Raw genomic sequence first — 11,909 nt, forward strand, 5'->3', positions numbered from 1 at the left:
CAGCCAGGGCTACACAGAGAAACCCTGTCTCAGAAAAACAAAACAAAAAAAGTAGGCCATGCATCACGCAACTTTCAACTCTGCTTGGGATATTTGGGTGCTTTGTTTGGGTTTTGTTCAGGGGCTCAGACCCAGGATCAAACACAAGCTGCATAAGCACCCCAGCACTAAGCCAAGCCCCCAGTCCAGTGTGTGTTTATCAGAAGCTCCAGAGAACAGCTAGCGTTGGAAGTGTGTAAAGTGTGCAGGAACTGCAACCCTTTCTTCTCGTATTTTAGGGTGAAGAGGGGAGTAGACTGGGCCTCGGCTGGAGGCTGATGGGTCAGTGTTGGAAGGGGAATGATGGAGGGCTGACTGTGCTGCTGCAGAACCAACATGAGACGGGCAGGGTGTGTTCAGTATGAAGAGAGAAAAGGGCACCTCAGCCCCCAAAATAAGCTCAGGCCCAGCCTCAAACTAGAGCTTGGGAAGAGCAGTGTAGATCAGCTGTGTGTGTGTGTGTGTGTTATGCATGGCAGAGGGCCTCTTAAGGGATCAAGGCCAAAACCGACCCACAGAGGAAGACATTGATTGAAAACCAGAAGGCAAGGAGGGGAGAGGGAAGGAGAGGGAAAGTGTGTCGGTGGAAGAAATGATCTGTCAGGCTGCTGCTGAGCTGTGCTCTTTGAGAGCACTCCTGACAGTCAGGGCTCACTGGGACACAGACTGGCAACCCAAACTCCAGCCCCAAGCTGCAGGCTCCAGGAGTCAGCATGTGAGTTCTCAGCAAACTTGACATTGGTGTTCAAAAGCTAGCAATGGGAGCAAGAAAGCCACCTGTTTTGTTATTTGTTTGTTTTTAGATCTATTATTTGTATGTTTGAGTGCTTTGCCTGCATATATGTCTGTGTACCACATGCATGCTTGGTGCCCTCTAAGGGCATAAGAGGGCACTGGAGTTCCTAAAACTAAAGTTACAGTTGTTTAATTGCAGGCTTTTCCACCTGTGCCCCAGTTCTAAAATAAGAGCTCTGAGACGTAATTATATACAACTAGATGTTGAGGCCATAAGCTTGGGCTTCTTCCCCAACTAACTCGTAACTTAGTTAACCTGCTTAGTCTATTCTATGAGTGCCACATGGCTGGTTACCTCTCCTCAGTTTTCCTAAGCATTTGGGGTAAATCTCCTCCCACCTGACTCTGTCCCAGAGTTCCTCTTTCCCTACTGGAACTCCCACCTCCTATTTCCTGCCTCAGCTCATTGACCAATCAGCTTTTTATTGACAGGTAATGCTTTCATACAGTACACAAGAGATTCTCTCCACACAGTTGTGAGCCACCATACTAGTACTGAGAATTGAACCCAAATTCTCTAGAACAGCCAATGAATGCTCTTACCTGCCAAGCCATCTCTTTATCCCCAATAGCCATTTATAAACAATCACAAGAGCATTTGCATAGTGTCTTTCAGTGCCTATAAATAAATAGGCTTATTCCATTTCTCTCAAAAATTCCATTTCCTTTATGGGGCTAAAGAGATGTCCTAGTGGGTAAAGCATAAGGACCTGAGTTCAGATCTCCAGCACCCATGTAAAATAAAGGCCAGGTGTCTGTAGCCCCAACACTAGGGGTGGGATGGGAGGTGGAGGCAGATCCCTGGAGTTCTTTGATTTTCCCTGACTCAACAGTGAGTTCCAGGTTCAGTGAGCAACCCTGTGTCAAACAATAAGGTAAAGAGCAGTAGAGAAGGACAGCTGGTGCTCACCTCTGGCTCCACATCCTTGAGCACACACACTCACGCAGCTTTTCCCAAAGCAGAGAAATCCAACCCCTCTGATCAAGACGTTGTCAGGTCCTAGATTGTCACCTAATGGATACTGCTTAACAGGAAAGTCATGGACTCTGTGGGAAGAATAACGAACAGTTCCAGGGTTACACGTTGGCTCTGTTACTAGCAGACATATTACGCTCACACCTGGCCCACTAACTCCACAAACCCTGTGTGTTTTAACTCAAGTAGGGACAGCAGTGTCCCTCCTGGTGCAGTCTTCCAGCGCACATGCCCACTTCTGTAAAAGCTTCACTTCCTGCAACACCAGCAGTTCAGAATGTTCTCACTAGTCCACAATTAATTGGGTCTAAAACAGTCTTATTTCCACTAATACGATATCACAAAGTACAGCCAGTGAGTCAGCAGAGGAGCTGAAGAGAAAACATGGAGGCGAGAAGGACAGGCATGAGGGGAATGTGTGTAACTTACACTTGATGCAAACAAAGTCCATTGTACATGGAAGCCAGCATGCTGAAGGTTTTAAGCTGCATCATGAAAATAGTATTGATAGGTATACTGTGCTTTTCAGCTGAAACATTCCACTTTTATAGAGCTAGTAATGATTTTTCATCAATCTTCATGAGTAAAACCAAAAATTGTCATTTATCACTTTGAAAAACAATTTCCCTTACACAAATTTCATACCACAAAATAGACTTTCTCATGCCCATTATCCATATTCAAAAGTGATGACCACTTTATCCATTTATTTATTCCTGCCCAGTGAATGAGAGCAATATATGTGATAAAAATATAGGAAAGTTGTACTTTTTTAGATATTTATTTTATGTATATGGGTACACTGTTGTCTTCAGACACAGCAAAAGAGGGCATCAGATTCCATTATAGATGGTTGTGAGACACAATGTAGTTGCTGGTAACCTGAACTCAGGTCCTCTGGAAGAGTAATCGGTGCTCTTAACTGCTGAGCCACCTCTCCAGCCCAGAAAGTTGTACTTTTAAAACTAAAATTAAACAATGCTTTTCTTTCTCTTAATAGGACAGAGATTCTTACCAAAAGGATGACCCATGGTGGGTTCGTGTATCGTGGGGTCAATGCTCTACAGGCCAAAATCACCCTTATTGAAAGGTACCAAAATAGGGATGGGTGCTTGTGAACCCTTATTTGTTAATCCAGAGACGAGGGTGCTGTTGCTTGCACCCATCGTCCACATGTGTCACAATGGGTGTGTGACCTGCTTTTGAGAGCCTCTGTTGACCAACTCTGAATGAGACTGAGAAAGAGAAGTTACTTGTCGCCTAATGTTTTTGGGAGTATGGGGGACAGACAGTGCATGGCAGCCATACTGTGTACTCAGTCAGAGGCTTGTTGCTAAATAGTCACCCCTTAGCGCTTTCTGAACTCTGGCTGGCTATTTCAACTCAGCTGTTCTAGCCCAAATTCTTTTCCACATTGACTGATTCAGACAGGCTTTTCTCTTGGCTTCTGACTGAATTACTCTGCTTGGCCTCATAGTAACACTAGCAATCAGTTCTAATTTTTCTGGCTCCTTCTCATTCTCTGGATCATTCTGTCTTTACCTGCAAACTGTCTCTAAAACTGTCCCTATAAAACTACCACCTCCTTCTCTTCCTCTCACCCCTTCCTCCCCTCCTCTGTTGCTCTCTTAAGTTGCCTCTCTTTCCTCTCTCTTTTCATGAGAGTTGGGCAGATCCTATCTTATTCTGTCAAATCTTTTTCTGATTCATCATTTTGTCTGCCCCTCAGTTAGATCTCACTTTCAAACATGGCTGCTTCCCTCTACATCTAACTTCATTGTTTGGGATTAAAGGTGTGTACTAAGGACACACCTTCTGTATCCCAGCCAGAGGGATTGAAGGTGTGTCATTCCAGCTGTATCACACAGACCCAGAAGGTCTTTGGATGGGATCCCTTGCCGGAGCAGCCATGTTGCTGGATTAAAATTCCTCTGCACTGCAGTACAATGACACTGTTGGTGTGACTTGTATGGTTTTGTCCTGAGTTCCCTGTCTATTCGGAGTCCTCATCACAGTGTCCCAGGGGAAATGGAGGATGAGACTCATTGTAACAGCTGAGAGTGACAGACCTAGGCTCAGGATGCTGGAGGATCAGCGAGAGCAGCAGAGGCTCTTGGTTGTGGCCATCCTGTCTAGCTTCTAGTCCCAGAACTCTGCCATGCTTCCTGTGTTGCACTGACTGGCTGTCCCCCACTCTTCCTTCTGCAGGAGAGACAGATGAGCAGATCTGAGGAGATAGCTCAGGTTAGACAGGACTGAGATCCTGGGTCTCATAGACTGGTAATCATCATGACAAATGAGTTCTGGTAGAATGGGACTGATGTCACCCCCCTCTGTGCACTGAGGGCCGCTCTGTGTGAGCAGTGCACATACAATGCTAGTAGTGGCTTGAGGAGTAGGCATGAGCACAGTGTACTATACCTGGGGAGCTGTGTTGAATAGAGAGGTGGCTCTTCAGCCTATCTATCTCCATAAATAGTTCTCTGACCTTGGACTAACCTTGGCTGGGATGGACAGTGTAGTTGAGGGACTGGCATGGGGTCAATGCCCTTGGCTTTGAGGTCTTGGTATTCTCTGAACCTATGGAGGTGGATTTCACTCGACATTTTTACTTTTTCTTACAGGTTGTATGAACTAAATGTGAATGATGCTAATGAAATAGACTGGGAAGATCTTGCTAGCGCCATAGGGTAAGCCCACTCATTGAACAGTAAGCTTATTCAATGATGAGAGGTTTCAAAATACTTTGTCTTTATGGTGTGTACCTGTATACAAGTATGTGTGTGCATGTGTGTTCAGTGCATACAGGGAGGTCTCAGCTTACAGGTTCTGTGGCAGCAGGCACCGAGAGATAACTTGCAGTATGTGGCTCCCTATCATACCTCACCAGGCCTAAAACATGGCGTGTGTGCAGTTGTGTACAAGTGCAGGAAAGTGCCTGGAGAGGGATCTCAGTCTATAGGGTTTGCCTCGGGAGCATAAGGATCTGAGTGCAGTCTCATCGTGAATCAGAGCTGACAGGGACAGGGTGGCGGCACATGCAGCCCCAGTGCTGGAAGGGTGGGCACAGATCCAAAGACACACACACACACAAGCTCCAGACTGTCTCAAAAGATTACAGAGACACGGTAGAGAATATGTCAACCTCTGTCCTCCGCACACAATACCTCCTCATGCTGTGTCATCTCTGCACCTTGTGCTTCACTTTGCTTTGTTTTCTCTGTGCAGGATCTCGCTATGTAGCCCAGGTTGGCCTCAAACTCACCATCTTTCTGCCTTTAACTTCAAAAACTTGGGAACTTTTTAGGGCTAGCAGTTCACATCCAGAAGCAGTGGAATGGTGTTGCTGATTGACAAGTGTTCCACAGTCCCTGGGATTCTCACCTGCAACACTGAAGGAAGTCAGGGCAGGAATTGGAGGCAGGAACAATGCAGAGGCCAGGAACACTGCTTGCTTAACCTGCCTCCTTATAGCACTCAGGTTCTGCCACATTCAAAAACCTGCTCCACATAGTCCAGTTTGGTGGGGGCATTTCTCAGTTGAGGTTCCCTCTTTGAAAATGTTTTTGGTTTGTGTCAGACATAAAAGTAGCCAGCACAGTTTGACTTTTTTTGTTGTTTTTGTTTTTTGTTTTTGTTTTTTATTTTATTTTTTTTAAGATTTATTTATTTTTATTATATATAAGTACACTGTAGCTATCTTCAGACACTCCAGAAGAGGGAGTCAGATCTCATTATAGATGGTTGTGAGCCACCATGTAGTTGCTGGGATTTGAACTTTGGACCTTCAGAAGAGCAGTCGGGTGCTCTTACCCACTGAGCCATCTCACCAGCCCTGTTTTTGTTTTTTAAATAGAAAATAGGTTACATTGTGCAGAATAAGAGAGGAATGAAAAGGAACAGTGTGAGTAGCCCTCTGACCACAGGAAACCAGCCAGAGAGTTTTCTGGTCCCTTCCCAGAGCATTTGTGCAAGAGGCTACAGACCCTGGAACATGTCCAACCATCAGAACTCACGGTGGCCCTGGAATCACGTCTGACCATCCGGGCTCACTCTGGCCCTGCACTTTTCTCCTCCACCTGCAGGGTCTCCAGGGACTGCCTTTCAGAGGGCAGCTTTGAGGGCCAGTCTTTTTATAATGGTTCCTGTTTTCATTCTCTCCTCACTCTCTCTCCCTCTCCTACCCTCTTACTGCTCTGGCTGGCCTGACCTCCCTCCTCCCCCGCCGCCCTTCTCTTTGTTATTCTTCTGTTGCTCTGTGAGTTTGTTTTTCAGCTTCTCTAATAAGCTCTGCTTTTTCCTAAGCACTGCTTTCTTTATCAGCAACACCTAGAAGTTTTTAACCTTTTATCAGAAGTTTAGACAGATAAAGAAACAGATGAACTATACCCTCCTCAGAAACTGGTCATGTCTGACCAGGTAACTCAGCTTTGTCTGTCTCTTCTGCTTGTTTTCTTTTCTTAGTAAATTATATCTGCTTTATAGCCTTGCTACCCTGTAGTATTTGAAAAGTCTCTGAGTAATTCCATTTGAAAATCAGTAATACTCTTTCTAGAAATACATTAATAGAGTCCAACTCTCAGTGTACTTGGAGTGAGTTATGTGCCGAATAACCCACTGTGCTGGCATGCCCATGATTGGAGAGGGGCTGAGCATGTGGCTCGGCGGCCTAGCATACACAGAGCCCTGGGTCCTTCCCCCAGCACCACATAGACTCAGGTGCCAACATCCATGGGTAAAGGCAGTTGTCAGTGCTCTGAGTTGCTCAGGACAATCAAAGTAGGAGGGTCAAGCCTGAATATAACCCTGCTCTGAGGCAGTAGGGAGGTCCAGCCTCGATGAACTGAACCTTGAACAGCCAAGCAGAGCATATTTATTGATTGGTACACAAAAGTTGTTTTTTGGGTAAAACAAGTTTCTCATACCAAAGCCCCTAATCTAATCTTTGTGTTTCATGAAGGAACACAGCAGCAGGCCCTGCAACTTTAATCCTCATTGCTTGCTGTCTGCAGTACCCAGTAATGCAAGACACTCCAGGTGTGCCAGGACTGTCTTGTGACGAAAGTCATGCACAGCTGTGAAGCTCCTTCAGAAATACAACTCTGTAGATAACAGAAAAGAATCTCTGTTTTCCTCAAAGATTTCTTCAAAGTCAAAGTATTTCTAGAAAACAATTCTTTATTCTGATGTCTACTCTAGATCCAGTGAAAAACAGCCATTTCATTCTAACATTTCCCCTAGATACAGCAATTTACTTAACTAGGATTGCATTATAGGCAGGAGGATCTAGAGTCATCCCTGGCTGGATAGAACGTCCCCGGCCTGCGTATGTGAGCTCCCATCACAAAAAGAACTGACAGTGTACTCATTGATGTTTTTTTCTTACCTTTCCTTTCTAAAGGGATGTCCCTCCACCTTTTGTTCAGGCAAAATTTTATAAGCTGAAAGCTGCCTGCGTTCCCTTTTGGCAGAAAAAGACTTTTCCAGGTCAGTATACGAATCCTTGTTTAGTTAAGAGTCTAGTGTTGTCCCAGTGTGGTGATCCCAGCAATACAGAGGCAGAGGCATTGGGATCTCTGGGAGTTTGAAGCCAGCCTCTACTATATGGCGTTACCTAAGCCAAATGAGAACCTGTCTCCAGTCTCCACCCCTTCAGGCTGAGCCCAGGGCTCTGACAGGTTCTCAGGGCAGTGTGCTATGCTCTGCTGCCTCATAAAGGTGGTGTTCCTGGAGCCACAGGCAGGGGCTCTGTCCTGAAGAGTGTCCTGAAGCACTGTTGTATACTATGCAGACACCACCACCTAGCTCACCTCCTCCTCGAGCCCATGACTAGTGCCTCAGTGTCCTTATTGCACAGGTCGATTAGAGGGAGCTGGGGAATTGTATCAGTGAAGTGTTTAGTATGCAACTGTGTGTGCACATGTGAAGCTGGGCGGTAGCAGTGCACACCTATGATCCCAGTTCTGGAGAGACAAAGACAAGACTCTAGCCGAGTCTAAAGGACTGTCCGGTCTAGAGAAGTGAGGCAGAGAACAATTGAGGAAGCACTGACATCAGCCTCTGGCCTCCACACGGATGTGGGCTTGTGAGTACATGTGTGTACACAGAGACATGTACATCGGAGAGTCACCTGTGCTGCTGCTGATGATGATGATGAAAGAATAATGTCTGCCTTGTGGGTTTTTTTCAAAGAATGTGTAAGTGACTGTGCACTAGATAAATTGGATCTTCCATGTGCTAAAAGGTGTGGTTCATTATTGTTAAGGTCCTGCAACCTTTGACCTTAATTAGAGGCTTATACCTTTTCTGTAGAAATCATTGACTACTTATATAAGAACAGTCTGCCTTTGCTGAAGGAAAAGTTAGACAAGAAAATGAAGAAAAAAGACGGCCAGATCCAAACACCCGCAGCTCCCAAACAAGACTTCCTGTTCCAAGACATCTTCCATTGCGATGATGACAGTGATGAAGGGAGCCCAGAGGAGCCCAGGTGAGTACAGGTCGCTGACTCCCATCTTGTTCCATTAGGTTATGTGCACGTGTGACAGTCTGCGTCTCTTCACAATAGTGCCTAAGTAGCTCACCTCAGAATGAGAAGGGGTCGTCGCTTTGGCTTTTCTTTCTGCGGCTCCAGTCCATGCCTTGGTGCTGTTGCTCTGTGCCTGGAGGTAGCACACATGACAGCAAATCCTTTACCTCATAACCAGGAAGCAAAAGAGAACAAAGGAATCCCACAATCCTTTCAAGGCTCACCTCCATTGGCTGAAGAATTTCAATGAGCAACCACCATCTTACACTGACGCTGCCCAGGGGACCTGGCCTTTAATGTGTAAGCCTTCGGGGAGTGGTCCAGATCTGATCACGCAGGAGGATCTTCAGTCCTGATGGCTGTTAAAAATGGTGTGATGGGCAGATTTCTGAGTTCGAGGCCAGCCTGATCTACAGAGTGAGTTCCAGGACAACCAGGGCTACACAGAAAAACCCTGTCTTGGGGGGAAAAAAAATAGTGTGATGGCAGGTGGATCTCTGAGTTGGAGGCCAGCCTGGTCTACACAATGAGTTCCAGGATAGCCTGGACTACAGAGAGAGTTCCAGGACAGCTGGGACTACATAGAGAAACCCTTTCTCAAAAAAGCAAATAACAAACAAAATAATGTAATGGAGCTAGGTGGTGCCTCACACCTTACTCCAGCGCTCAGAAGGCAGAGGTGAGCGGATCTCTGAGTTGGAGGACAGCCTGGTCTACACAGTGAGTTCCAGGATAGCCTGGACTACAGAGAGAGTTCCAGGACAGCCTGGGCTGCACAGAACCCCTTGTTTCAAACAAACAAGCAGATGATGTGCTGGGCAGGTGAGCATGAAACACATTGGGGGCTAGAGAGAAGACCGTGCCCGTGCGGTGCCTGCTCACGGTGGCATCAGATCCCAGCACTCACATGAAGAGCTGGGCCTGGCCATGGTGCTGCGTGCGTGCTCTCCACATGTGGGCTGAGGAACAGGAGGATCTTCAGGGCTAGGTGACCAAACTTCAGCAAGTAAGCAAAGGAAATGACCCGAAAAGCTGAGGAACACCACCAGAAATTGTCCTCTGGACTCCACATGAGCATACACACACACATCTTTAAAAGTGTTAGTTTCGGGGGCTGGCGAGATGGCTCAGTGGGTAAGAGCACCCGACTGCTCTTCCGAAGGTCCAGAGTTCAAATCCCAGCAACCACATGGTGGCTCACAACCATCCGTACTGAGATCTGACTCCCTCTTCTGGTGCATCTGAAGACAGCTACAGTGTACTTACATATAATAAATAAATAAATCTAAAAAAAAAAAAATAAAAAAAAATAAAAGTGTTAGTTTCATGTTGATGCTGCTGTGCTTGTGAGCTGACTGAATACTCTACCATTGTATTGAAGCAGTTACACTGCTGGTTTCATTGAGCCAGTGCAGCCACCAGTCCTAGGTGCATCAGAGAACACTACACCCAGTAAAATGAGAAAGCTGCCTCCCCTGACGGCTGTCACTGTGCTCTCTTCCAGCGCCTCTGATGTGCAGTGACTGGATCGCCTCTTTCTCAAACTGCTCTCTGTTCCCTTGGACCTGTGTTGTGCATTGGCCATAGATCCCGCTTGCATGTGATACCTCTCCTGTGCTGGGCACCGAGTCACACGGTGTTCTGCTGGAGCATTGGTAGTCTGCATCGGAGCCCAACTGGTAGTCTTGAAGAGTCTGTCAGCTGGACACAGCCCCACTGGATTCTCAGGACTGGGTGAAAGGGGTGCTCTTTGGTCAATCAGGAGAGTTAACCCAACTGTAGGGGCTTCAGAGAAGAGAACTTAGGGTTTGGGTAAGAAGAAGTATTTCACGAGATCTGTGCATGGCAGTGCACACTATGCACTATGGAGATAGGTGGGGGAGTGGGAAGTGGGGTCACAAGATTGAGGCCAACCTGGGCTACGTAGTTCCTCCAGCATACACACACGCAATGGGATACTGGAGCATCCTCCCAAAGGAGAAGTGCATTGCCCAGAGAGCAGGAGAGTACTGCAGAGAAGCTCTAGCTCTGCAGACCCCAATTTCCCTGTGTTCCTTCTAGCTGTTCCCATACTCGGGCTGTCTGTCGTTGCCCTGCAGAGAAATGTGTCCATGTGTGACACTTAGCAGAACACTGCTGCAAGGGAGTCTGGGACACCCAAATGTTAAGTCGTTCAGACTTCTGCCCCATTTGTGCTGGGGAGACAGAAGGGAAAGTGAGGCTAATGAAACCGTCCATATACTGCTGACTCCGTTGGTGCCACTCAGCAATCTTCTGTCTCCAGAGAACTCTCAGACGTAATTTCTGTGGCACTATTAGAAGGTGGGCTAGAAGGAGCTTCTGCTTGCCATGTACTTAGAACTTCCCCAGATGTGCAGATAATGGAGTAGTCAGGTGGAATGCACTAATGCACCCAGCTTTCACGTGGGGCAGGAGGAGCGGGAGGTCAAAGTGATCCTTACAAATAGCAGGCTCTAGGCCAGCCTGGCCTATAGATGACTCTGGCTCTAACAAACACACAAATAAAACATTATATGAATGATGGTATTTTAGTACATGGTTCTCTACCCAGCCCCTCTGTCCCTCAGGCATTCTATACTCTGTGCTGACAGGACTAAATTGCTCCTACAAAAATAATAGTACTAATGTATAAGCCAATTCTATATTTGTGATAGAAGAAAAAAATGAATATTCTTTAACAGGAAGTATGGTCCTAGAATGGGATATCATATGGCAAATTACAGTGATAACAATAGATCTGGTTGACATGACATATTTTTGTGAAGTATTTCAAAAGAGTATATATTTTCTCAGTTTTATAAAAATGAAAAATAAAAGAAATTGTTTGTTTATACAAATGTGTGTGAAATGACTTGAAGAAGATAATGACTCATTATACATTTGACAGATTAGAATCCAGAGACCCAGAGCACCATGAGAGTCTCAGGGAGCTCCCAAAACTGGGTGACGTGGACCAGGGCCGCAGCTCTTCCATCCCCATCCCTGGGGTGGCCTTCTGGGCTGGCTTTCTGGGGTTTCTTTGAGGCTTTCTTGCCCACACAGGATGCCCCCACTGCTGTGCCCTTGGCTGCCATTCCTCAGGTTCACATGAGAGTTCATACCAGGCAGAGCTGTTAGCATGGCCAGCAGGGTATGGGTGGCTCAGCTTTGAGCAGAGAAGGCTGTGCCCCAGTGGAGAGTCAGGAGCATCAATAGCAGGATGGGCTGATGGGTTCCCAAGAAGCAACTCACAAAGCAACTAACAGCTAAAGGCATGGCGTTTCCCACAAAGCTTGTGTGTGTGCTGTGTAAATGTTTGGGATTCTTAACCTTTTCCTTGCCTTTCTCCAATACACACGCACCAGGAAACTGCTCAGATCTTCCCTGTCCACCCACCAACCAGCTACTCTTATGTAGTAACAGTCATGGGATTTGGAGAAAATCTGCCCGAGTATGAGGGGAAGAGAGTGTGTGGAGCTTTAGGGGCAGGTTTGAACAGAGCCCTGTTAGGGAGTGGACAGAAAGGAAAGGACCCTGGTTTGGTTGCTCAGTCCATGAATCAGTGTAGCT

General features: G+C 46.5%; 1 protein-coding gene across 4 annotated transcripts in view; it reads left to right on the forward strand.

Moving 5' to 3' along the window:
• The window catches only part of Ttf1 (transcription termination factor 1), a 27,273-nt gene extending 16,143 nt beyond the window's left edge, over nt 1–11,130 (forward strand). For 3 of the 4 annotated variants that reach the window (XM_029474254.1, XM_029474255.1, XM_021156857.2), the window contains exons 8-12: nt 2,811–2,900; nt 4,435–4,500; nt 7,212–7,297; nt 8,123–8,300; nt 9,844–11,130. In XM_029474254.1, the coding sequence (XP_029330114.1) occupies nt 2,811–2,900; nt 4,435–4,500; nt 7,212–7,297; nt 8,123–8,300; nt 9,844–9,862 (439 nt within the window). In that variant the 3' untranslated portion in view covers nt 9,863–11,130. Of the gene's footprint in view, nt 1–2,810; nt 2,901–4,434; nt 4,501–7,211; nt 7,298–8,122; nt 8,301–9,843 lie in introns of those variants that run through there. The other variant, XR_003835964.1, reaches the window with a different exon arrangement.
• Nucleotides 11,131–11,909: the final 779 nt, after the last annotated feature.

This window comes from Mus caroli, chromosome 2 (assembly GCF_900094665.2).
Source record: "Mus caroli chromosome 2, CAROLI_EIJ_v1.1, whole genome shotgun sequence".
Classification (NCBI taxonomy): Eukaryota; Metazoa; Chordata; class Mammalia; order Rodentia; family Muridae; genus Mus; species Mus caroli.